At 35.1% G+C, this 26,852-nt stretch overlaps 7 protein-coding genes across 7 annotated transcripts; all 7 read left to right on the top strand.

Annotated features, from left to right (window-relative positions):
* Window positions 1-1,811: 1,811 nt before the first annotated feature.
* Window positions 1,812-2,612, top strand: LOC132174590 (uncharacterized). Its single transcript, XM_059586225.2, has one exon. The coding sequence runs from the start codon at window positions 1,812-1,814 to the stop codon at window positions 2,610-2,612; it is 801 nt and encodes a 266-aa protein (XP_059442208.2).
* Window positions 2,613-6,024: 3,412 nt separating this feature from the next.
* Window positions 6,025-7,131, top strand: LOC132174591 (putative F-box protein At1g44080). The gene has a single exon (XM_059586226.1). It carries the CDS (start codon window positions 6,025-6,027, stop codon window positions 7,129-7,131), a length of 1,107 nt encoding a protein of 368 aa, XP_059442209.1.
* A 2,407-nt stretch (window positions 7,132-9,538) lies between these two features.
* LOC132174592 (putative F-box protein At1g44080) lies at window positions 9,539-10,860 on the top strand. Its single transcript, XM_059586227.2, has one exon. It carries the CDS (start codon window positions 9,650-9,652, stop codon window positions 10,751-10,753), a length of 1,104 nt encoding a protein of 367 aa, XP_059442210.2. The 5' UTR covers window positions 9,539-9,649; the 3' UTR covers window positions 10,754-10,860.
* A 1,836-nt stretch (window positions 10,861-12,696) lies between these two features.
* Window positions 12,697-13,809, top strand: LOC132174593 (putative F-box protein At3g25750). The gene has a single exon (XM_059586228.1). The coding sequence runs from the start codon at window positions 12,697-12,699 to the stop codon at window positions 13,807-13,809; it is 1,113 nt and encodes a 370-aa protein (XP_059442211.1).
* A 1,709-nt stretch (window positions 13,810-15,518) lies between these two features.
* Window positions 15,519-16,616, top strand: LOC132174594 (putative F-box protein At2g16290). The gene has a single exon (XM_059586229.2). The coding sequence runs from the start codon at window positions 15,519-15,521 to the stop codon at window positions 16,614-16,616; it is 1,098 nt and encodes a 365-aa protein (XP_059442212.2).
* A 2,954-nt stretch (window positions 16,617-19,570) lies between these two features.
* LOC132174596 (F-box protein At4g35733-like) lies at window positions 19,571-20,795 on the top strand. The gene has a single exon (XM_059586230.2). It carries the CDS (start codon window positions 19,609-19,611, stop codon window positions 20,713-20,715), a length of 1,107 nt encoding a protein of 368 aa, XP_059442213.2. The 5' UTR covers window positions 19,571-19,608; the 3' UTR covers window positions 20,716-20,795.
* Window positions 20,796-23,276: 2,481 nt separating this feature from the next.
* Window positions 23,277-25,557, top strand: LOC132174597 (putative F-box protein At5g55150). Its single transcript, XM_088514886.1, has one exon. The coding sequence runs from the start codon at window positions 23,416-23,418 to the stop codon at window positions 24,475-24,477; it is 1,062 nt and encodes a 353-aa protein (XP_088371012.1). The 5' UTR covers window positions 23,277-23,415; the 3' UTR covers window positions 24,478-25,557.
* The last annotated feature ends 1,295 nt before the right edge of the window (window positions 25,558-26,852 follow it).

The raw sequence follows: 26,852 nt of genomic DNA, 5'->3' as shown, positions 1-26,852 counted from the left end.
AGTTATGGTAAACTGAGAATTAATATGGTAAACCGCCAAAGTCATAGGAGAAGATTGTGCTTGTGCATAATGGTTTAGGAGGAGTACTGAGAATATGCAATTATGTAAGCCCCCCGCCAAGTGAGTTCCATGCTTAATTCAGTTCAAATGCAAAAACTTTCCCTGTTGAACAATGCGGTTAATAATTGAATGTGTGTCTTGTTAGATTTCAAAAGTTCTAGTTTTCTCAGAGCTTGGCGTGCATCTGATTGATCCTTGATTGTCTCTTGCAAGAAGTATGGGGAAAATTATTTGAACTCTTATGTGTTAGTTATTGCTTGATTGCACTTTCTTGTGTTAAAAGTTCTTGCTTTGAAATGGCGAGCTATTATTGTTGTATTACTATAGAAAGGAATAATGTCTTTGGAGAGCCCTTAGGTCTTATTATATCCAAGTGCTTATTGAAATGAACCATCGACTTTGAAAATTGAAAATCATCCATGCGTGCACCAAGTAAATGGTTCCACTTTATTACAATTTTTTTTTTTTTAACATATTTCTTTCATTCATCATCAAGAAATAATCTAGAGCATAAATCTCTAAATAACAAGATTATATTGCGCTCAGAAAGGACAACATTGCAGATATCCTCTGGGATTTCTTTGATCCAAACTTTGTCCAAGACTTGTCTAACAGCTGCTTTGGCAAGACTATGAGCCACCCAGTTTGCTTCTCTTTGAGTGTGGTGAACCTACCAATGCCTTAAATTGTTGAGCACTACTTTAGCATCTTCAACCACCTGACCATATTTGCTCCAATTTTGATAGTTGACAGACAGTGAGGGCCTTTACCATTTGTAATGAATTACCCTCCAAAATAATGGAATGAAGCTCCACGAATAAATTCTGCAGCACTCAATGCCGATTGTGCTTCTGCCACCACTAGGTCCTGTGTGATACAATCCGTTTGTCCTCTTGCAGTAGTCACTTGTCCCTCAAAGTCCCTCGCAATAATGCCAATCTCCATACGACGAGATTTTAAATCTAAAGTTGCGTTCCAATTAATTTTATATATTATGATAGGGGAAACTCGCTATTTATCCGAGTTTATTTAGCAATAAGGCCTTGGAAAGGGGTACAAACATGGAAAGGTCTCATAGAAAACAATTTTGTTTATTGTTTTCAAAGTTTTTAAATAATTTGAATATCTTTAGTTTTTAAATTATAATTACACTTTCCTTATTTAAATAAAAATAAAGTAATTAAATCACATGGGCAAAAACGTATATGTACCGGTTACGGGGAACCGTTTTTCTCAATATTTATAATAAGTAACATCAATTATACAGTTATAGAATTGCGGGTATACGGTTAGATAGTTAGCGGTAGTTAGTTACACCCTGCTCCTCCCAAACAGAGAACAAACGGACTTTAACTTGACTTACAGGAGAAGATAAATAAAGATTAAACAGAGGGATTAAGCCTTTTTCCCATATCAAAAGGGCCATAATTTCCCCGATCAATGGCTCCGGTGACCTGGTCTAAACTCCAGAAGATCTGCTGGAGAGCATCTTGAGGAAGCCAACAAATGTCGTTAATCTATACAAGTGCAGCTTCGTGTGTCATGCATGGCGGTCCGTCGTCGAAAGGGTGTTAGCGTCGACACCTCCGCACCGACTTGTTTACTCAAAGGAACTCAGAATTGTAAGAAGCATAAGTTTCAAGAATGTTTTTACCGGCGCAACGGAGGTGTGTAGACTTCCCGAGTTCAATACCGGTGATGGGCGGCCCCTGTTTCCCAGAAGCGTCTACTCCTGGCATCGTTGGCTGGTAATGGATTGCAGCACATTCCATGCCTGCAATCACTTGAATCATCGTGGTGATCATCATATCTGTCTCTATGACCCATTCTCGAATGCTCGGATTCGGTTCCCTGCTTTCACACTTGACAACTTTGTATCAATTGATCCCACAAGACGCAAGTTCGTTGTGTCAATTGATCCCACAAGACGCAAGTTCGTTGTGTCTTGTGACCCGAAAAATCCAAGATCAATTGGTTTAGCTGTTCGTAATGGGCGATATCTTGAGAAGTTGATGTTCTGGAAACCAGGAGATGGGGAGTGGACAACCTTTGTTGTGGAGCAGCTGCGCATTTTTGATATTACAAGCTACGAGGGTGGATTCTGTGCTCTTGACGGGGAGCTCAAGCGTATAGAATTTGATCATGAGTTGGGTACTCTCAAAATAAAGCATGTATCATCAAGTTATCATCATCCAACTAACTATCTGGTGGAATCGCTCTGTGGGGATTTGTTGTTGGTTCAACTGAATATCGAGCGTGAGGTTAAAGTTTTCAAAATGGATTGGGTGAGGAAGGCGTGGGATGAGATCAAAAGCTTGGGTGATGAAGCAATTTTCTTGAGCTGTCATGAATCTGTGTCCACACAAACTAAGGACTACACCATATTCAAACCTAATTGCATCTATTTCACAGATGGTGCCTTCAGTATGCCAGTAGAGCAACAGGAGTTGGGGGTATACGATATCGCAAATCAGACTGTCAGTTCAGTCCCTCTCTCTATTCCTCGTGACGATAAGAAACAATGCTACCGATGGTTCACAACGCAAATATAGTATGTGTATTTGTTTTTGTATTAGCTGTAACTGTTCCAAGGTTTTCCAAAAATAAATGAATTCTATCTGTTTGATTGAAAGCCGCTTAGACGTTCTTGTCTTTCTTCTTGGATTCCAGTTTTTCCTTCCAAATGGGTTTATGGGCCATTGTTAGATTCTGAGCTGCCTTGGTTAATTTCTACATGTTGGTATTGTAGTGGGGTTTGAAGTAATCAGCTCTGTTTTTTGTTGTTGTGTCGCTACCATATCTGCAGATGATACCAGATGATAACAGTCTTTAGGAAATTAGGTGAAAGAAAGAATCATATTTGATTATGTAGTTAATGTACATTACGTAGCTGAAAGAAAGAATCCATATAGATCTTGATTCACTATTTTCTTTTTCTTTTCTTTTTTTTCTTTTTTTTTTTTGTGTGGTAGGAGTAATATATGATTACGTAGTTAATGTACATGTTTATTTGAGAAATTCAAGTAAACCCACAAGTAAAGAAGAGATGGGCAGCCCTTGTTGCCCAGAAGCCTCTTTAGCTATTTGTGATTGCCGGTGATATCTTGAAATATGTATGTTTTTGAAACCAGGAGATGAGGAGTGGACACCCTTTGATAATTCTTCTGAGAAGTGCATGGAGGTTGTTGATATTACAAGCTTAAAGGGTGGATTTTGTGCAATTGACTTGTGCCTGAACGTTACACAAGTTGAATTTGAGTCTATTTCTCGTGCCAAAAAAATCCCAACTCGGATTAATATAATTTCAACTTTTAGTGAGACTTATTTTTCAACAATATAACTATATAGTGGAATCGCTGTGTGGGGATCTGCTGATGGTTCATAAATTTTGGCACCCCCAGGAGAACAAAAAGTTCACGGTTTACAAATTGGTTTGCGAGAGGATGGAGTGGCAGGTGGCATGAGATCACAAAGCTTGGGTGATCAAGCAATTTTCTCACTATTTTCTGTGTCACATTAATGCCACCGATGGTTCACAACGCAATTATAGTAACTAGTAAGCATATTTGTTTTTGTAATAGATGGACGTAACTACTTCGAGGTTTTCGAAAAAGAATTGCACTCTATGTATTTGATTGAAAGCCACTTAGACGTTGTTGTCTTTCTTCTCGGATTCCAGTTTTTCCTTCCATGTGGGTTTTTTTTTTTACAGTTTACTGGTAGGAGTAAATGTATGGGCAATTGTGAGCTTTTGAGCTAAATATTTTAGTTAATTTTTATATTTGTTTTAAATGTAATGTGGTTTTTAAAATTATCAATAGATTAAAATATAATAATGATTATTTCAAATTCAATAACAATTTTAAAAGTCAAGTCACATTTAGAATGACTCTAAGACGACTTTAATTCTTCTTATAGCATTACTCTTTGAAGTAATTGATTTTTGCTTGTGATGTCCTTGTCTGCCTTTGAATGTGTAGGACTCATATGTGGGTCATATAGATTTAATAGTTTGATTTGAAAAAGAGTCGGATAAAAGATGAGTAAGAGTTAAAAGGAATAACAAGTCTTTAAAAAGAAATTAGAATAACTCAAATTAATTTTCCTAGTCCAATTAACCAGAATTAGAATTTGCTTCAAGTTAATACTCTTAGTCTAAGAGTTAGGCCTCGTTTGGTTCGCAGAATATCTAGTCCATTAGAAAATGATTAGCTACTACTGGGAAAAGAAGAGTGTGAAATAGATTAGCTATTCATATTCCTTTGTTTAGTTGTAACGCTGGAATAGACTAGCTAATCATATTCCTTCATTTGGTACAATGCAATATATTGGTGAATGGAATCATATTGTGATCAAATTTCCTAAAATACCCTTATAATACAAATACAATTTATATTATTAAGGACTTTCATTTTTTTTTTTAAACATAAACAATTTTACAATAATTTCTTTTTCTTTTTTGTTTTTAATTATGTCAGGTATGTGGCCTTTTGTTTTTTTTTGTTTTTTTGTTTTTTTTTTGTTTTATCAATTATGCTACAAAATTATTTATATAAAAAAAAATATAGTCGGAGAAAACATAATCAAACTCAATTTTGAAATCAAAAAAATATTATATATTTGTATTTTATAAAAACCTTACAGGTTCTGTTTCAACGTCAAAGAAAAAAGAAAAAAAGAAAAAAGAGAGACGAAGAAACAGAATAAAAAAAAAAAAAAAAAAACAGAGAATCAAGAGAAATTAAAAAACATAATTTTTTTTAAAAAAAACAAACAAAAAAAAACAAAAAACAAAAAAAACTAAGAAATGGTAAAGAGAAGGGAGACAGCACAGAGAAAAAAAAATTCGTTTGCACTTGCAGAAAAATTGTGCCAAAAGAATCAAAGAGAGATAGAAAAAGAGAGAACGAAATATAGGGACGGAGAAAAGAGAAGCGGATATATATATATATATATATATATATATATATATATAGAGAGAGAGAGAGAGAGAGAAATATAGAAGAATCAGAGAGAGAGAACGAAATTTAATCCCACAGGTGGGGTTTTTTGTGACAATTTACACAATTAATTTAATCTCATAGAAAAGGATTAGATAAGCCACTCATTTTTGAGTGGCTTAGCTAACCCTGTGTATATGATATTAGTAGTCCCATAGGAATAGACTATTCCCAGGAATAGAGTGTTACCAAACAAAGGATTAGCTATACCTAGTGCTAGCTAATCTAATCCAAGGGTCTATTTCGCAAACCAAATGAGGCCTTAGTGTTACTTTGTAATTCAATAATGCAGTTGGCTCAAAATTAGTCCAGTTAGGATTAGAACTAAACCCTAGCCGCCCATGTAGGGTGTTTTTATCAATTTCTCTTTGCTCTTCTTCTTCAAATCTTAATTTTTTTTTTTTAAAAAAAAAGGGAACGAGAGTTTTAGTGGGGAATAAATTCTTGATAATATGCATTTATGTAGGACTAATTCGATGGTCTATTTTTAACAGAGTTTCATCTTCCTTTGGAAAGCTTTTAATTAAATAATAATAATAATAATAATAATTGTTTATAGGAACTCTTTTTTTTTTTTTTTTTTTGAGAAGTTATAGGAACTTTATTTACATAAGAAAATCTAATTACACAATATAACTTTAATTATGGTGCCAATTTACTTATATAAAAAATTAAAAATGTCATTAGTAAATACTCAAATTATAAATTTACGTTATTCTATCCATTAACAAAAAAAAAAAGAAGAAGAAAAAAACCCATTACAATATGCTTTATTGCAATTAATAATGCTGTGCTCCTTTATTTTCCACGCAAATTAAATAACGAGGATTATAATTAATTATTTATCCTAATCCAACCAGGATTAGAATAACTAGTCCAAGTCCAACCAGGATTAGAATTGGTGAATATAAATAGAATAGGAATTGCAGAGCAGGCGAATCACATACAAACTTTTCATAGAGAGATGGCTACAGTTTCCGGCTCTTTTCTCCCGGAAGAGATGGTAGAGTTGATCATGCGGCAGTCAACCCATGTTGTTAATCTTGTGTACCTCTACCGCAACGTGTGTCGTTCATGGAGGTCGGTCGCCGACAGGGTGTTAGCGTCGTCGCCTCCACACTTACTTGCCTACGACGAAGAGAGTATAGAATTGTTCAACATCTTCACCGGAGACTCAAGGGTGTATAAAATTCCCGAGTTGAAGAATCGTGGTAGGCAGCAGCCAGCGGTGTTGCCCAGGATTGTCTACTCCTGCCATGGTTGGCTGGCAATGGATTTCACCGCATCCAAGTGTTACCGTGGCCGCAAGAATCACGCTCACGATATCTGTCTCTACAACCCGTTCTCAAGGGCTCAGATTTGGCTCCCTACGTTCACAATCGACCACTCTCTTCGAACATACGATACCCAGAATATCAATTTCGTTTTATCATCTACCCAGAAAAATCCAAGTTCAATTGCTTTATCTGTTCGTGAGGGGGGAGGAAAATTGATGTTTTGGAAAGCAGGAGACGAAAAGTGGACACGCTTTGATAACCCTCTTGTTGACAAGCGGATGTTGGTTGCTGATATTATAAGCTACAAGGGTGGATTCTGTGCAATTTACTCCTGTGCAATTTACTCCTTTGGGCACATTAGACAATTTGAGCTGAGCCCTGTTCCTCGTGCCAGAGAACTTCCAACTAGTAATGTGATGCTTCTTAATCATGAATCTTCGTATCTGGTGGAATCGCTGTCTGGGGAACTGTTGCTGGTTCATAGATGTTTCCCCCCATATGACGAGTTTATGGTTTTCAAATTGGATTGGGAGAAGATGGAGTGGGATGAGATCAGGAGCATAGGTGATGAAGCAATTTTCTTGGCTCGTAATCAATCTGTGTGCGTAAGAACCGATGAATCTACCGTATACAGACATAATTGCATCTACTTCACATTGCAATTAGATGTCATGAAGAATCCAATAAGAGACGCGGAGGATGTTGGGGTATACGACATGGCAACTAAAACCACCCATCCGTTCCCTTACTTTTCTAATAATCTACGCCACCGATGGTTCAACATGCAACTATAGTAGTAGTAGTACCCCTATTTGTTTTTGTAATAGCTTTAACCACTTGGGTGTTTTGAAAATCAAACGAATTACATTCTATATATTTGAATGTAAACCGCTTAATTAGACGTTATTGTCTTTTATTTTATTTTATTTTTTTATATGGTCAATTGTGAGCTATCTTGGTTAATTTCTACATGTTTGTATTGTAGTTGGTTTTGAAGTAATCAGTGAAATATCTTTATGAAACATTCGGAGATTCAATCTAGGATTGTAGCCAGAGGAAGGTTTAAGAGGACTAGTGAGAATTTGCAATTATGCAGAAGTAGATGGAATTTTCTTACTGGTATGTTAATTGCTGTGAATGGCAATAGAAGGTGATGGTTTTATCTAGACCGTTTTGTTTGTAGATTTATGCAGTTTTATGTTGAAAGTGGATGTCTTTGCTACTGCTACTCCCAGATTGAACAAACAACAAGCAGTAAAGCTTCCTGCCAAACAATCATCAACCAGAATAGATCAAGACATTACTTGGGATAATCCCAATTAGCACATACTGCAATATTCTCGCCATTGCCATTCTCTCCATTGCCAGGGTACGTTTGAGATTTTTTAAAAATTTTGATTTTCAAATTGCTACATTTTAAAATTGCAAAGGGAGTTTGGTAAAACATGTTTAAAAGTATTTTTTATCAAATATTTGTTATGCATCGCATAATTTTTTTTCCTATTTTAAATTAAGTGCTTTTTAAATTGCAATATCAAACGCCTTACGTTTTGCGATATCTTTTGAAAACACAGATTATTTTACTTCAAATCCTAGCTAGCCGGGCGTTTTGGATTTCTACTTCAAATCGTAAATTTCTTTTTGAAAAGGAAAGAGAGTTATAATGGGGAATAAATTGTTGACAATATGCATTTATGTAGGAGAAATTGCATTGTTTATTATAGGAGAGTTTCATCTTCGAAGAAAGCTTTTAATTGAAAAAAAAAAAAAATTATTTTTTGTTGCAAATCCATACTATTTGAACGTATATTTGGCTTTTTTGAATTAAGAGTTTTAAAAATATTAAAATCTTATCCTAGTCCAAAACTTTAGCCACACTGATCTCTTTCTCACTTCTAAATTTTAATTGAATTCTTTTAACTTTTAGTTTTATTTATTCAAACTTGATATCTAAATCAGAAGGATTGCAGAAATTTAATTAACAATGGTTTGAATGTAATGAATTCCTCGATAATATTTCTTTTCTTTTCTTTTTTATTGAATTATTATTATTTATATTTTTTGCTATTCTTTTTAAAACATTTTCACAAAACAGGTTATAGGGTAGTATAAGTTAATATTAGTATAGAATTTGCTTGTAATATATATTAATACAAGTTAAGAACCCTAGTCCAATTCACAAGACCCGCTAGAGATCATCTCATCATCACTTCTACACCTCTTTAGTCTAGTAAAAACTAATACAGTCCAAAAAATTTATAGGGTGTTATAATGTCTACCGCTCTTTATAATAGATTTTGTCATCGTCGTAACTATCCGCCATATGTTATGCTTTCATTAAAGATCTCCGATTCTCCATGTTAAGAATATAGAAATGTTTGATGTCAATATTTTTTATATATTTTCTCTATCTCATCTTATAAATTAATCATTAGATTTATAGACTTATGGACCCCACACAAGTCAATGGTGGATCCTACAAATTTAATGGTTGATCTATTAAATTTGTATAAAAATATAGACAAATTATTGACACCAAACATTTTTCTTACAAATATCATTTGCATCTAACGTGGCTTAAGAGTGGATCTAGTATGGTGCCACCACCATGCAACTGTTTTGGGGTCGCTTGGTTGATGGATTGAGGTAGCGGGTCCACAAGCCCTATATGATGGAAAAGAATTGTTATCTAATCTTGTAATTAAGAACAAAGCCAATGGAACCGAAGTCTTTTTTTACTTCTGGTTTGCTTTTTAGTTTCTCATGTTTTTCTCTAAGTTTTACTAGTCAAATCCATGTTCTTTTTTGGGGATTTTTATTTATTTATTTATTTTTTTTATGAATGACTTAACACTAGTTGGTATGACATTGCATTTGAATGTTTATGACAGGTCAAATGAGACATGTGACAGATGACAAATCTTTAACTTTAACAGTGACCTATTTTAAACTTGGGCAGTACTCTTGAATTTGAAAACCCAATGACTGAATTCAAATCAGATGAAAATTTTGCGACTAAATATGATTTTTTTTTTCCCCTTAAAAAAATTTTTTTAAAAAAAAAAAGAAAAAAAGAAGCAAACAAACACTGAGACTTAATTTGATTGGGGCTATGTTCGAAAAAATTGTTGTATGTGGAGTCTATAAACGAAAATATAACGTAAATACAGAAAATATAAGGATATGTCAAAAATATTTTGAATATATTGTAACACTTTAATATAAAACTGTCATTGGATTGGATTCCGAATTTTACGTCCTATCAATCGGATTTTAGGTCTTGGTGTGAATCACTCAAAACCGTCATAGACAATGGCCACGATGTCCTGGTCTGACCTCCCAGAAGACCTCGCAGAGATGATCTTGAGGCAGCCAACCGACGTGGTTAATCTTTACAACTACCGCCACGTGTGTCGTTCATGGCGGTCCGTCGCCGGCGAGCTATTTGCGTCGTCACCTCCACAACTACTTTCCTACAAAAAGCAGAGCAGAATTGTGCAACGCATATGTTTGTTGAATGTTTTCAATGGAAACTCGAGCGTGTGTAAAATTCCCAAGTTCAAGACTGTTGATGGGCAGCCCCTGTTGCCGAGGAGCGTCTACTCCTGGCATCGTTGGCTGGTAATGGATTGCACCACATCCAAGTGTTCCACTGGTCGCGATCGCAAGTATCACGCCCATCATATCTGTCTCTATAACCCATTCTCAAGGGCTCGGATTCGGCTCCCCACGTTCACACTCGACCACTCTCTGGATACTCAGAAGCGAAAGTTCGTTTTATCATCTGAACCGGGAAATCCAAGTTCAATTGCTTTAGCAATTCGTGATGGGAAATCTCTTGAAAAGTTGATGTTTTTGAAACCAGGAGGTAAGGAGTGGATTGTTGTTGACATGAGGATGTGGGTTGTTGACGTTATAAGCTACAAGGGTGGATTCTGTGCACTTGATTGGCACCGAAACTTAATACAATTTAAGTTGGGTACTCATGTTCCTTATGCCAAAAGAATCCCAACTAGGATTAATGCATTGTCAAGTGATTTATATCCCCCTGAATATCTGATGGAATCGCTTTGTGGGGATCTGTTGTTGGTTCAACTGAATTTCGGGTCGAATGGCGGGTGGAATTTCAATGTTTTCAAACTGGATTTGGGGAGGATGGCGTGGAAGGAGATCAAAAGCTTGGGTGACGAAGCTATTTTCTTGAGCTGTGATGAATCTGTATGCATACGAGCTGGTGACTCTACCATATTCAAAAGTAATTGCATCTATTTCACAAATGATGTCTTGTGTATGACACTACAGAAAGAGGATTTCGGGGTATACGACATCGCAAATCAGACTGTCGGTCGGTTCCCTCGCTCTTTTCCTCATCAGAATGATCGACTGTGCTACCGATGGTTCACAACGCAAATATAGTATGCATATTTTGTTTATGCCCAATAGCTCTTTCAAGAGACTGTAATTTACACCTAATTTTGAAAGAGTTTAATGATATGATATAAAGGTGAGAACTTTTCTTCTTCTTTTTTGTGTGTTCGTATTCTTCTTCTTCAGCATAGACAAGTTTGGGTTTCTCACCTCACCAATGTAGTCGTATCATTCAGCATATTTAATCTCCTTTTTCAGCGCAGCTTCAGTAGGAGGGTGTGGAAAGAATTCATCAGTCATGAATTTAATTGATAAGCTAAGCCTCAATTGGGAAGAAATCATTGAATTTGTGTGTGTGTGTTTCGGGGGGGGGGGGGGGGGGGGGGGGGGGGTGGGGAAGAGATTGAATGAGAGAAACTTTTGAAACAAAGTCTTTGCAAGCTTAGTTTGGGTGCAGTTATGGTAAACTGAGAATTAATATGGTAAACTGCCAAAGTCATAGGAGAAGATTGTGCTTGTGCATAATGGTTTAGGAGGAGTACTGAGAATATGCAATTATGTAAGCCCCCCGCCAAGCGAGTTCCTTGCTTATTTCAGTTCAAATGCAAAAACTTTCCCTGTTGAACAATGTGGTTAATAATTGAATGTGTGTCTTGTTAGATTTCAAAAGTTCTAGTTTTCTCAGAGCTTGGCGTGCGTCTGATTGATCCTTGATTGTCTCTTGCAAGTATGGGGAAAATTATTTGAACTCTTATGTGTTAGTTATTGCTTAATTGCACTTTCTTGTGTTAAAAAGTTCTTGCTTTGGAATGGCGAGCTATTATTGTTGTATTACTAAAGAAAGGAATAATGTCTTTGGAGAGCCCTTAAGTCTTATTATATCCAAGTGCTTATTGAAATGAACCATCGACTTTGAAAATTGAAAATTGAAAATCATCCATGCGTGCACCAAGTAAATGGTTCCACTTTATTATTATTATTATTATTATTATTATTATTATTATTATTCTTTAACATATTACTTTCATTCATCATCAAGAATTAATCTAGAGCATAAATCTCTAAATAACAAGATTACATTGCACTCAAAAAGGATAACATTGCGGATATCCTCTAGGATTTCTTCAATCCAAACCTTGTCCATGACTTGTCTAACAGCTGCTTTGGCAAGACCATGAGCTGCCCAGTTTGCTTCTCTTTGAGTGTGGCAAATCTAACAATGCTTTAAATTGTTGAGCACTACTTTAGCATCTTCAACCACCTGACCATATTTGCTCCAATTTTAATAGTTGACAGATAGTGAAGGCTTTTACCATTTGTAATGAATCACCCTCCAAAATAATGGATTTAAGTTCCCAAGTCGTAAATAAATTCTGCAGCACACAATGCCACTTGTGCTTTTGCCACCATTAGGTCCTGTGTGATACAAACTGTTTGTCCCCTTGCAGTAATCACATGTCTCTCAAAGCCTCTCGCAATGATGCCAATCCCCATACGACGACATTTTAAATCTAAAGTTGCATTCCAATTAATTTTATACATTCTGTTAGGGGGAGCTTGCCATTCATCCGAGTTTATTTGGCAATAGGGCCTTGGAAAGGGGTACAAACATGGAAAGGTCTCATAGAAAACAATTTTGTTTTTTGTTTTCAAAGTTTTTAAATTATTTGAATACCTTTAGTTTTTAAATTATAATTACACTTTCCCTATTTAAATATAAATAAAGTAATTAAATCACATGGGCAAAAACGTATATATACCGGTTACCGGGAACCGTTTTTTTCTCAATATTTATAATCAGTAACAGCAATTATACAGTTATAGAATTGCGGTTATCCGGTTAGATAGTTAGCGGTCGTTAGTTACACCCTGCTCCTCCCAAACAGAGAACAAACGGACTTTAACTTGACTTACAGGAGAAGATAAATAAAGATTAAACAGAGGGATTAAGCCTTTTTCCCATATCAAAAGGGCCATAATTTCCCCGATCAATGGCTCCGGTGACCTGGTCTAGACTCCCAGAAGATCTGCTGGAGAGCATCTTGAGGAAGCCAACAAATGTCGTTAATCTATACAAGTGCAGCTTCGTGTGTCATGCATGGCGGTCCGTCGTCGAAAGGGTGTTAGCGTCGACACCTCCGCACCGACTTGTTTACTCAAAGGAACTCAGAATTGTAAGAAGCATAAGTTTCAAGAATGTTTTTACCGGCGCAACGAAGGTGTGTAGACTTCCCGAGTTCAATACCGGTGATGGGCGGCCCCTGTTTCCCAGAAGCGTCTACTCCTGGCATCGTTGGCTGGTAATGGATTGCAGCACATTCCATGCCTGCAATCACTTGAATCATCGTGGTGATCATCATATCTGTCTCTATGATCCATTCTCGAATGCTCGGATTCGGTTCCCTGCTTTCACACTTGACAACTTTGTATCAATTGATCCCACAAGACGCAAGTTCGTTGTGTCAATTGATCCCACAAGACGCAAGTTCGTTGTGTCTTGTGACCCGAAAAATCCAAGATCAATTGGTTTAGCTGTTCGTAATGGGCGATATCTTGAGAAGTTGATGTTCTGGAAACCAGGAGATGGGGAGTGGACAACCTTTGTTGTGCAGCAGTTGCGCATTTTTGATATTACAAGCTACGAGGGTGGATTCTGTGCTCTTGACGGGGAGCTCAAGCGTATAGAATTTGATCATGAGTTGGGTACTCTCAAAATAAAGCATGTATCATCAAGTTATCATCATCCAACTAACTATCTGGTGGAATCGCTCTGTGGGGATTTGTTGTTGGTTCAACTGAATATCGAGCGTGAGGTTAAAGTTTTCAAAATGGATTGGGTGAGGAAGGCGTGGGATGAGATCGAAAGCTTGGGTGATGAAGCAATTTTCTTGAGCTGTCATGAATCTGTGTCCATACAAGCTAAGGACTACACCATATTCAAACCTAATTGCATCTATTTCACAGATGGTGCCTTCAGTATGCCAGTAGAGCAACAGGAGTTGGGGGTATACGATATCGCAAATCAGACTGTCAGTTCAGTCCCTCTCTCTATTCCTCGTGACGATAAGAAACAATGCTACCGATGGTTCACAACGCAAATATAGTATGTGTATTTGTTTTTGTATTAGCTGTAACTGTTCCAAGGTTTTCCAAAAATAAATGAATTCTATCTGTTTGATTGAAAGCCGCTTAGATGTTCTTTTCTGTCTTCTTGGATTCCAGTTTTTCCTTCCATATGGGTTTATGGGCCATTGTTAGATTCTGAGCTGCCTTGGTTAATTTCTACATGTTGGTATTGTAGTGGGGTTTGAAGTAATCAGCTCTGTTTTTTGTTGTTGTGTCGCTACCATATCTGCAGATGATAACAGTCTTTAGGAAATTAGGTGAAAGAAAGAATCATATTTGATTATGTAGTTAATGTACATTACGTAGCTGAAAGAAAGAATCCATATAGATCTTGATTCACTATTTTCTTTTTCTTTTCTTTTTTTTTCTTTTTTTTTTTTGTGTGGTAGGAGTAATATATGATTACGTAGTTAATGTACATGTTTATTTGAGAAATTCAAGTAAAGAAGAGATGGGCAGCCATTGTTGCCCAGAAGCCTCTTTAGCTATTTGTGATTGCCGGCGATATCTTGAAATATGTATGTTTTTGAAACCAGGAGATGAGGAGTGGACACCCTTTGATAATTCTTCTGAGAAGTGGATGGAGGTTGTTGATATTACAAGTTACAAGGGAGTAAATTGTAATATGGCTTTTAAAATTATCAATAGATTAAAATGTAATAATGATTATTTCAAATTCAATAACAATTTTAAAAGTTAAGTCACATTTAGAATGACTATAAGAAAACTTTAATTCTTCTTATAGCATTACTCTTTGAAGTAATTGATTTTTGCTTGTAATGTCCTTGTCTAACTTTGAATGTGTAGGACTCATATGTGGGGGTCCTATAGATTTAATAATTTGATTTGAAAAAGAGTCGGATAAAAGATGAGTAAGAGTTAAAAGGAATAACAAGTCTTTAAAAAGAAATTAGAATAACTCAAATTAATTTTCCTAGTCCAATTAACCAGAATTACAATTTGCTTCAAGTTAATACTTCTAGTCTAAGAGTTAGTGTTACTTTGTAATTCAATAATGCAGTTGGCTCAAAATTAGTCCAATTAGGATTAGAACTAAACCCTAGCCGCCCATGTAGGGTGTTTTTATCAATATCTCTTTGTTCTTCTTCAAATCTTAATCTTTTTTTTTTTAAAAAAAAAGGAACGAGAGTTTTAGTGGGGAATAAATTCTTGATAATATGCATTTATGTAGGACTAATTCGATGGTCTATTATTGTATGAGAGTTTCATCTTCCTTTGGAAAGCTTTTAATTCAAAAATAATAATAATAATAATAATAATAATAATTTTTTATAGGAACACTATTTTTTTTTTTTTTTTGAGAAGTTATAGGAACTTTATTTACATAAGAAAATCTAATTACACAATATAACTTTAATTATGGTGCCAATTTACTTATATAAAAAATTAAAAATGTCATTAGTAAATACTCAAATTATAAATTTACGTTATTCTATCCATTAACAAAAAAAAAAAAAAACCCCATTACTATATGCTTTATTTCAATTAATAATGCCGTGCTCCTTTATTTTCCACGCAAATTAAATAACGAGGATTATAATTAATTATTTATCCTAATGCAACCAGGATTAGAATAACTAGTCCAAGTCCAACCAGGATTAGAATTGGTGGCATATAAATAGGAATTGCAGAGCAGGCGAATCACATACAAAATTTTCATATAGAGATGGCTACAGATTCCGGCTCTTTTCTCCCGGAAGAGATGGTAGAGTTGATCATGCGGCAGTCAACCCATGCTGTTAATCTTGTTTACCTCTACCGCAACGTGTGTCGTTCATGGCGGTCGGTCGCCGACAGGGTGTTAGCGTCGTCGCCTCCACACTTACTTGCCTACGACGAAGAGAGTATAGAATTGTTCAATATCTTCACCGGAGACTCAAGGGTGTATAAAATTCCCGAGTTGAAGAATCGTGGTAGGCGGCAGCCAGCGGTGTTGCCCAGGATTGTCTACTCCTGCCATGGTTGGCTGGCAATGGATTTCACCGCATCCAAGTGTTACCGTGGCCGCAAGAATCACGCTCACGATATCTGTCTCTACAACCCGTTCTCAAGGGCTCAGATTTGGCTCCCTACGTTCACAATCGACCACTCTCTTCGATCATACGATACCCAGAATATCAATTTCGTTTTATCATCTACCCAGAAAAATCCAAGTTCAATTGCTTTATCTGTTCGTGAGGGGGGAGGAAAATTGATGTTTTGGAAAGCAGGAGACGAAAAGTGGACACTCTTTGATAACCCTCTTGTTGACAAGCGGATGTTGGTTGCTGATATTATAGGCTACAAGGGTGGATTCTGTGCAATTTACTCCTTTGGCTTTGGGTACATTATACAATTTGAGCTGAGCCCTGTTCCTCGTGCCAGAGAACTTCCAACTAGTAATGTGATGCTTCTTAATCATGAATCTTCGTATCTGGTGGAATCGCTGTCTGGGGAACTGTTGCTGGTTCATAGATGTTTCCACCCACACGATGAGTTTATGGTTTTCAAATTCGATTGGGAGAAGATGGAGTGGGATGAGATCAGGAGCATAGGTGATGAAGCAATTTTCTTGGCTCGTAATCAATCTGTGTGCGTAAGAACCGATGAATCTACCGTATACAGACATAATTGCATCTACTTCACATTGCAATTAGATGTCATGAAGAATCCAATAAGAGACGCGGAGGATGTTGGGGTATACGACATGGCAACTAAAACCACCCATCCGTTCCCTTACTTTTCTAATAATCTACGCCACCGATGGTTCAACATGCAACTATAGTAGTAGTAGTACGCCTATTTGTTTTTGTAATAGCTTTAACCACTTGGGTGTTTTGAAAATCAAACGAATTACATTCTATATATTTGAATGTAAACCGCTTAATTAGACGTTATTGTCTTTTATTTTATTTTATTTTTTTATATGGTCAATTGTGAGCTATCTTGGTTAATTTCTACATGTTTGTATTGTAGTTGGTTTTGAAGTAATCAGTGAAATATCTTTATGAAACATTCGGAGATTCAATCTAGGATTGTAGCCAGAGGAAGGTTTAAGAGGACTAGTGAGAATTTGCAATTATGCAGAAGTAGATGGAATTTTCTTACTGGTATGTTAATTGCTGTGAATGGCAATAGAAGGTGATGGTTTTATCTAGACCGTTTTGTTTGTAGATTTATGCAGTTTTTTGTAGAAAGTGGATGTCTTTGCTACTGCTACTCCCAGATTGAACAAACAACAAGCAGTGAAGCTTCCTGCCAAACAATCATCAACCAGAATAGATCAAGATTACTTGGGATAATCCCAATTAGCACATACCACAATATTCTCACCATTGCCATTCTCCCCAATGCCATTAAGGTCCATTTGGGATTGCGGTTTTAATAAGTGAAATTTTAAAAATTGCGTTTTTAAAAATTTTGATTTTCAAATTGCAAAGGGAGTTTGGTAAAACATGTTTAAAAGTATTTTTTATCAAATATTTATTATGCAAAATCATAGATTTTTTTTTTCTTCCTATTTTAAATTAAGTGCTTTTTAAATTCTTGCTATTTTAGATTAAGTGTTTTTTAAATTGTAACGCCAAATGCGTTACGTTTTACGATCTTTAAAAAACATAGATTATTATTACGAAATCGCAATTCCAAACGCACCCAAATGGCCTATTTGGTTGCAACTTAATTAGCCGGACTCCCCTTGGAGAAGTAGCTTCAACTCCAAGGCATCATGAATCACCTTTTTCCTCTCTGTTTTTACTTTTTGGCACGAACCCTAATTCTTGTAGCACAATTTTTTTAAAATGAAATTTAATTACCAAAAATAACCCTAGAACTAAGCCCATACTATTTGAACGTATATTTGGCTTTTTGAATTAAGAGTTTTAAAAATATTAAAATCTTATCCTAGTCCAAAACGTTATCCACACTGATCTCTTTCTCACTTCTAATTGAATTCTTTGAACTTTTATTTTTATTTATTCAAACTTGATATCTAAATCAGAAGGATTGCAGAAATTTAATTAAGAATGGTTTGAATATAATGAATTCCTCGATAATATTTATTTTCTTTTCTTTTTTATTGAATTATTATTATTTATATTTTTTGCTATTCTTTTTAAAACATTTTCACAAAACAGGTTATAGGGTAGTATAAGTTAATATTAGTATAGAATTTACTTGTAATATATATTAATACAAGTTAAGAACCCTAGTCCAATTCACAAGACCCGCTAGAGATCATCTCATCATCACTTCTGCACCTCTTTAACTAATACAGTCCAAAAAATTTATAGGGTGTTATAATGTCTACCGCTCTTTATAATAGATTTTGTCACCGTCGTAACTATCCACCACATGTTATGCTTTCATTAAAGATCTCCATGTTAAGAATATAGAAATGTTTGATGTCAATATTTTTTCTATCTCATCTTATAAATCAATCATTAGATTTATAGACTTATGGACCCCACACAAGTCAATGGTAGATCCTACAAATTTAATGATTGATCTATTTTTTTTTTTTTTTTTTTTTGAAAGAAGTAATGATTGATCTATTAAATTTGTATAAAAATATGGACAAATTATTGACACCAAACATTTTTCTTACAAATATCATTTGCATCTAACGTGGCTTAAGAGTGGATCTAGTATGGTGCCACCACCATGCAACTGTTTTGGGGTTGCTTGGTTGATGGATTGAGGTAGCGGGTCCACAAGCCCTATATGTTGGAAAAGAACTGTTATCTAATCTTGTAATTAAGAATAAAGCATGAGCAACATTTTTATCTTGCAAATCTTAATGTGGTAGTCCTAACTAAGGGTGGGAAGATTAACTGTTTACCGCCTACCGATTGCAATCGAACCGACATTAACCACCTATTGCCAGAAGTCAGTCAATAATCAGTTAAGGATTTTAATACCGACATCGGTTTGGTTCAATTAATCGGTATAAATATTTTTTTATCGGTTAACCAAATTAACTGATAATTAACCTATAATAAATATAATTCTGATAATTAACCAATAATAAATATTCTAGGATCATTTTATTAGTAGAAATGTAGAACATATGCATGGTGGACTCTTATTGTGTTAATTAATAGGTCAATTTAAAATTTGTTTAGTTCAATAAGTTATTTTAACCCAAAAAATTAATTTGGGACCCCAAAACAATCAATTTTTTGCCCAATTTAGAAAGCCAAGGGTTAACCGAGCCGATTTTAACTGAAATATCCGTTTAACTTTCGAAATAAATCCTTATCGAAATGTTATCGGTGAATTAACCGATTTAACCAACAATTTCAGTTAACCGCTGAAAATGGCTTTACCGAACCGAACTGATACGCACACTTAGTCCCAATCAACCCTTGATTTTTTTTTATTATTATTTTTTTTTGTAATAATAATGGATCCAAGGGTTGATTAGGACATTAAGAAATAAAAATATGATATATTTTTTCTTTTATTTTATAAATAAGAAATGTACAAAAGAGATTGATGACAACTCCTAGGTCAAACGGTATTATAATTTTGCTTGTAATATAAGTTAAGAGAAAAATAAATAATCGATTTTTTAGTATTATTTAAGTTTTATTAATTAATTAATTAATTATATTATTAGTATTTAATTTAATATTTGAAGAGTAAGTGTTTGTTTGTAATTCAATGATAAGCTCGGCTATAATTAAGTATTCTTTTGTACTCGAAATGCAAATTCATTTTTGTTTGTGAGTTGCGATTACTTACTGTTCACGCCAATTCCTCTGTTTTGCTTGTAAATGTCGTGGGCTGACCTCCCAGAAGAATTGTTAGAGATCATCTTGAAGCAGCCAACATATGCCGTTAATCTTTACCACTACCGCGACGTGTGTCGTTCATGGCGGTCCGTCGTCGACAAGCAGTTATGCTCGTCACCTCCGCATCTACTTTTGTACGGAAAGCAAAACGGAGTTGTAAAACGCATACGTTTGTCGGATGTTTTCACCGGCGACTCAAGCATCCTTGAAATTCCGGAATTCAAGGTACGTGATGGGCGGAGCTTGGTCCTCAGGAGCGTCCACCCGTGGCATCGTTGGCTGGTAATGCACGGCACCACACCCAACTGTTACTCCGGCCGCAGCCGCAGCCACAGCCGCAACCGCAAGAATCTCGCTCATCATATCTGTCTCTATAACCCATTCTCAAACGCTCGGATACGGCTCCCTGCGTTCACACTTGACCAATCTCTTGACACCCTGAACCGCAAGTTCGTTTTCTCATCTCAACCCACAAATCCAACTTCAATTGCTTTAGCCGTTCGTGATGGGCGATTTCTTGAGAAGTTGATGTTTTTGAAACCAGGAGATGAGGAGTGGACAACCTTTGTTAATGGTATTGAGAAGCGGATTTGGGTTATGGATATTATATGTTACAAGGGTGGCTTCTGTGCACTTGACTGGTACGAAAATATCATACAATTTGAGTTGAGCCCTGTTCCTCGTGTCAAAAAAACCCCAACTAAATTTAATAGATCAAGTCAGGATCCAGATGAGTATGAGGATGATTATGAGTTTCTGGTGGAATCTCTGTGTGGGGATATGTTGATGGTTCATGTATTTTGTAACCTCCTGGAGACCATAAAGTTCAAGGTTTACAAATTGGATTGGGAGAGGATGGAGTGGGATGAGATCAAAAGATTGGGTGAAGAAGCAATTTTCTTGTGCTGTGATGGATCTGCGTGCATACGAGCTGATGACTCTACCATATACAAGCCTAATTGCATCTATGATATCTTCCATGGGGATTTTCGGGTATATGACTTGGGAAATGAAACTATCGGTCTGTTTCCTCACTCTTTTCCTTGTTACAGTGCTCTACACTTCCGATGGTTCAAAACACATTTATAGTACGCATATTTGTTTCTGTAATAGCTGTAACTACTTCCAAGTTTTCAAAAAATAAATGCATTCTATCTGTTTGATTGAAAGCCGCCCCTTAGACGTTCTTGTCTTTCTTCTTGGATTGCAATTTTTCATTCCATATAGGTTATTTTTACATTTTTCTTGTTGTAGGAGTAATGTAGGGTTAATTGTGAGCTTCTGAGCTATGTTGGTTAATTTCTACATATTGGTATACTAACAATTATCTGGTTTGTTATCTTTGCATCCATAATTGTTGTTTTGGATCAATTTTTCAATGTCTTGTAACAAATCCACCCATCAAGTGTCTTGTAACACTCCGATCTCATATTGGTATTATGCGTACATGCATACAATTAGCAAAAACCACGAATACACATGTAGTCTATGTAGATGTGGATAGCAGTGTATATGGATAGCGGATAACCCATTACTTAATATATGGATAGTGGATAATAACCGCAATAACTGTGTGAATGCAGTTAGTAAAAACTTGGTGCAGATGTGGATGTGAATATCTAAAAGGAATATTGCAAATAATCGTATTCGCATGTATATCGCTACTGATAAGTGCTAAGTCGCATATTACTTACTTATTAGATAAAATTTAGCTTTATAAGTGATTTTAAAAAAATATAAATTAACTAATCCTTTTAAGATAATAGCATGGTTGTTACATCTCTCCCTTCATTCATATATGAAAGCAACATTACCAAAGAATCCCCAACAGAAACCCACTGTACTGGAAATGCATATGCATATGGTCCACAATTACAAGCATCGGGGACCAAATAGATGAATATGCATATCAAAATTCACCTCCTTGAGTCGATCCATAAACCCTATATATATAACAGGCACAGATGAGACAATAATCTCATAGGCTGATGGTCAAGATTTAAAAAATAAAATTAATAAAAAAAAATTGATTAAAGACTTTAAAAAATATAACTAACAAAATAAATAAATCATTCAAAAAGATTTAATGAAATTATTGGTGTTTTCTATAGTTTCAAGTAATTACAATTATATATTCCATATAATTAAAATATGTAATAAAAACTTACAAACAAAAAGGTAATAACAATTATATATATATATATATATAAACAACCAACTAATTTTAAAACTTTAATCTGATTATATATATGAGATTTTTTTAGAAAAAGAGAATTGTAAAAAAAAAAGGGTGGTTATTTTTTGTTTTGTTATGGGCAGTTTTTTTACTATACATCATACTCGAAAAAAAAAACAAAACAAAAAATAGCTACACAATTGATGTGTATTATTAAACGGCTTGGAGAAGAAAACCAAGTCAACTAACAATAAGAGTTTGTTTGAGATTGCGTTTGAAAAATAGAATTTTTAAGTAAAAAAAAAGCTTTTGAGCAAAAATTTTATTTTTAAGCTTTTGCCAAAAGTGTTTTTTTTTTTTTTTTTTTTTTCTGGGTAATTTTAATATTTTTTCAACCCTTAAAAGCACTTTTTAATTTTTTTACCAAACGAATATGTTTTTCTTCAAATAAGCTTTTTAAGTGTTAAAAGCACTTTTAAACCTCTCAAACACAATCTCAAACAGACTCTAATAGGGGTGTTAATCCGGTCCGGTTTTTGGCCAAAATTGGGAACCAGAACCGGGGTACCCCGGTTCTTGGTTTTGAGAAATCGGAACCGGGACCCAGTTAACTGGGGTCCCGGTTACCAGCCGGTTCCGGTTTTACCTGGTCCGATAATCGATTTTTTAAAAAAATTATTTTTTGGGCTTATTTTAGGTATTGGCCGGGCCTAAAATAAGCTCATTTTTTCATAAATTTGCTCATTTTTTTTTTTAAAAAAAATCTATTAGTGTTTTGTCTAAATTAAATGAGCTTTGTTGTCATTGTTCCAAATAATTATTACAACAATAAATATAAACTACCAACAATAAATACCTTATATATATTCAAACAGTATATTTCATTGTGAGCCTAAGAAATTGTAAGAACCAAACTTTATGCAAAGAAATGCATCAAATAAGTGACCCAATTGACCAAAATTTCCATATGCTTAAGACCCCAACATCAAAAAATGAACAACTACTACAATCAACCCAATAAACCCAACATTAGAATTCCATCAAATCTTGTTTATATGTTAATATTATACACTAAAGTAACAATATATATAAATATTAAAACAATAAATATAAACTACCAACAATAAATATATATGTATATAAATATTACAACAATATATTTCTTTGTTTTCCATTTTTTCTACTCTCCAAACGGATTGTCTGAAAATTTCAATTTAACATATATATAAAATAATATATAAATATTATTAAATAAAATGTAAATAAAATAGAAACCCAGTTCCCGGTTTTCTGATAAAAACCGGGTACCAGAACTGGGATACCCGATTTTTAAATTTTTCAAATTGAAACCAAAACCGGGTTCCAGTTTCTCAATTTCAGATTTTTGGGTTTCCTGATTTCGATTCCGATTCCCTGGTAATTTTTAACACCGTATGCCCTAAAGCTAATTTAAACGGTGCGAAGACATCAAAATTGTCTAACATAAAAATCAGGAAGGCAAAAATTGTGACAGAAAAAAATTGTTTCCGGGGGCGCATATGTGAGATTTTCTACCGGGGTTAAGGGAAGTTTTTAGGGTTGATTTGACGCTCCCTCCGCCCCTGCACCGATCAATGGCTCCAGTTTCCTGGTCTGACCTCCCAGAAGAGCTGCTGGAGAGCATCTTTAAGAAACCAACAAATGTCGTTAATCTTTACAACTGCCGCTACGTGTGTCGTTCATGGCGATCCGTCGTCGACAAGGTGTTAGCGTCGACACCTCCGCACCTACTTGTCTACGAAAAGCGTAGAATTGTAAGAATCATAAGTTTCTTGAATGTTTTCACCGGCGAATCGCGCTTGTATAGACTTCCAAAGTTCAAGACTGGTGATGGGCAGCCCCTATTTCCCAGGAGCGTCTACTCCTGGCATCGTTGGCTGGTAATAGATTGCATGGTAATGGATTGCAGCACAAGAGATCGTCATATCTGTCTCTATAACCCATTTACAAGGGCTCGGATTCGGCTCCCTGCTTTCAAACTTGACAACTATCTTGATCACCGCCGGAAACGCAAGTTCCTTCTGTCTTGTGAACCGAAAAATCCAAGATCAATTGGTTTAGCTATTTGTGATGGGCGATATCTTGAAAAGTTGATGTTCTGGAATCCAGGAGATGAAGAGTGGACAACCTTTGTTGAGGAGTCGATGCGCATCGTTGATATTACAAGCTACAAGGGTGGATTCTGTGTTCTTGGGGACGGGTACCTCAAGTTTATACAATTTGATACTGAGTCTGTTCCTCATCTCAAAATAACTTATGTTTTATCAAGTTATTATCATCCGAATCAATATCCGGTGGAATCGCCGTGTGGGGATCTGTTGTTGGTTCAACTGAATATTGGGTGCAAGATTAAAATTTTCAAAATGGATTGGAAGAGGAAGGCGTGGGATGAGATCAAAAGCTTGGGTGATGAAGCAATTTTCTTGAGCTGTGCTGAATCTGTGTGCATACGAGCTGAGGACTCCACCATATTCAAACCTAATTGCATCTATTTCACAGATGGTGCCTTCATGCCAGTAGAGCAAAAGGAGTTGGGGGTATACGATATCGCTAATCAGACTGTCGGTTCAGTCACTCTCTCTATTCCTTTTGACGATGATGAACAATGCTACCGATGGTTCACAACGCAAATATAGTATGCGTTATTTGTTTTTGTTGTAGCTGTAACTGCCTCAAGGTTTTCAAAAAATATATGCATTCTATCTGTCTGATTGAATGCCGCTTAGACGTTCTTGTCTTTCTTCTTGGATTCCAGTTTTTCTTTCCATATGGGTTTATGGGCAATTGTTAGATTCCGAGCTATCTTGGTTACTTTCTACATGTTCCTATTGTAGTGGGGTTTGAAGTAATCAGCTCTGTTTTTTGTTGTTGTGGTAGGAGTAATATATGATTAGGCAGTTAATGTACATGTTTATTCGAGAAATTCAAGTAAACGCACAATTCAATAATGGAGTTGGCTCAAAATTAGTCCAATTAAGATTAGAACTAGACCCGCCCTGTGTCTTTATCATTTCTCTTTGGTCTTCTACTTAAAATCTTAAATTTCTTTTAAAAAAGAACCAGAGTCATTAGTGGGGAATAAATTCTTGATAATATGCATTTATGTAAGAGTAATTTGATGGTCTATTATAGGAGAGTTTCATCTTGGTTTAAGGTTCATGCATTTTGGAACCTCCTGGAGACCATAAAGTTCAAGGTTTACAAATTGGATTGGGAGAGGATGGAGTGGGATGAGATCAAAAGATTGGGTGAAGAAGCAATTTTCTTGTGCTGTGATGGATCTGCGTGCATACGAGCTGATGACTACCATATACAAACCTAATTGCATTCTTCCATGAGGATTTTCGGGTATATGACTTGGGAAATGAAACTATCGGTCGGTTCCCTCACTCTTTTCCTTGTTACAATGCTCTATAGTTGGGAAATGAAAATACATGGTTCAAAACGCAATTATAGTACGCATATTTGTTTTTGTAATATCTGTAACTATTTCCAGGTTTTCAAAAAATAAATGAATTCTATCTGTTTGATTGAAAGCCGCTTAGACGTTCTTGTCTTTCTTCTTGGATTCCAATTTTTCCTTCACACAGTTTAGTAGTAGTGGTAGGAGTAAATGTATGGGCAATTGTGAGCTTCTGAGTTATGTATCTTGGTTAATTTCTACATGTTGGTATTGACATTGTAGTGGGTTTTGAAGTAATCAGCTCTGTTTTTGTTGTTCTGAGAGAAATATATTGTCACTTAGTTAATGAACATGTTTGGTCTGACTTCGATTTATGTTGTTGCCTGAAGAACGGAGTGACAGGGAACTTTCTCTGCTTAACTTATGTGTCTGTTTGTATGCCATCATTCCTCTTTCCTGGAAAATGAGTCATACTCGCTTCTGCTACTGTTACAAGATTTTGATAGGAATCTTATGGTGAAGAGATAAAAACTTGAATTTACCTTCCAATAGTTGGATGCAGTCTGTGGTCAACTTAGAAGAGGATGTTCAAGCGATAATATGGGAAGATAAAGATGGTCAGAATTTTTTTTTTTTTTTTAATTTTTTCTTTTGCAGCAATTCAGCAACTATCTGGTTTGTTATCTTTGCATCCATAATTGTTATTTTGGATCAATTTTTCAATCCCTCGTAACAAACTTACCCATCAAGTCTCTTGTAACACTCCGATTTCATATTAGGAAGATGAGTAACCTATTTTAGAGTGGATTGTTTATAACTAAAGACACTCATGTACATGCGAACATATATTAACTGCCCACATTTGCTATCTGCAACTATTTGTTATCTATTATGCGTATATGTGGATACAATTAGTAAAAAATACTATCCACATATGCAAATGTGAATAGCAGTTTTAGAGTATGCAAATGCGGTTAATATTTGCATCCGCATACCCTTTATATTTTTTAGATATACTATATTTAATAAATTCACAAGTACGACGTTTTTAATATCAAAATGACTTTGTTTTAGATTATATATAGGTTCTTTTTTTAAAAAAAAAAAAAAAAAAAAGATTATGTATAGTTTATGTTTACATTGTTTTTAAAAGTAATGCGAATCAATATTTCTTCAAAACATTAGGGATTATAAAGAAAATTAAAACAAGCCCAAAACACTAAAAATCGGCCCAATTTATTTTCAAAATTGTTTAAAATAGGCCTAATAGAAACCCAAAAAAGGGCAAAAAGACTAAAATATGCACAAAAAAACCCATTACCTAATATACGAATAGTAGATAATAATCGCAATAGCTTCGTGGATGCGATTAGTAAGAACATGATGCGGATGCGGAGTACTAAGTCGCATATTGCTTATTTATTAGGTAAAATTAAACTTTATAAGTGATTTTTTTTTAAAAAAAAAATTAATTAACTAATCATTTTGAGATAATAGCACAATTGTTACATCTCTCCCTTCATCCATATGTGAAAGCAACATCAAGAAAGAACCCCCAACAGAAACACAATGTACTGAAAATATATGAATATCCATATCAAAATTCAT

This window comes from Corylus avellana, chromosome 3 (assembly GCF_965113065.1).
Source record: "Corylus avellana chromosome 3, dhCorAvel1.hap1.2, whole genome shotgun sequence".
Taxonomy (NCBI): domain Eukaryota; kingdom Viridiplantae; phylum Streptophyta; class Magnoliopsida; order Fagales; family Betulaceae; genus Corylus; species Corylus avellana.
This window is presented reverse-complemented; position numbering and strand designations above follow the sequence as displayed.

What these genes read in the sequence shown, in the direction of transcription:
- LOC132174591 (XM_059586226.1), top strand. Translation starts at nt 6,025, where the DNA reads ATGGCTACAGTTTCCGGCTCTTTTCTCCCGGAAGAGATGGTAGAGTTG.
- LOC132174597 (XM_088514886.1), top strand. Translation starts at nt 23,416, where the DNA reads ATGGCTCCAGTTTCCTGGTCTGACCTCCCAGAAGAGCTGCTGGAGAGC.
- LOC132174593 (XM_059586228.1), top strand. Translation starts at nt 12,697, where the DNA reads ATGGCTCCGGTGACCTGGTCTAGACTCCCAGAAGATCTGCTGGAGAGC.
- LOC132174590 (XM_059586225.2), top strand. Translation starts at nt 1,812, where the DNA reads ATGGATTGCAGCACATTCCATGCCTGCAATCACTTGAATCATCGTGGT.
- LOC132174596 (XM_059586230.2), top strand. Translation starts at nt 19,609, where the DNA reads ATGTCGTGGGCTGACCTCCCAGAAGAATTGTTAGAGATCATCTTGAAG.
- LOC132174594 (XM_059586229.2), top strand. Translation starts at nt 15,519, where the DNA reads ATGGCTACAGATTCCGGCTCTTTTCTCCCGGAAGAGATGGTAGAGTTG.
- LOC132174592 (XM_059586227.2), top strand. Translation starts at nt 9,650, where the DNA reads ATGGCCACGATGTCCTGGTCTGACCTCCCAGAAGACCTCGCAGAGATG.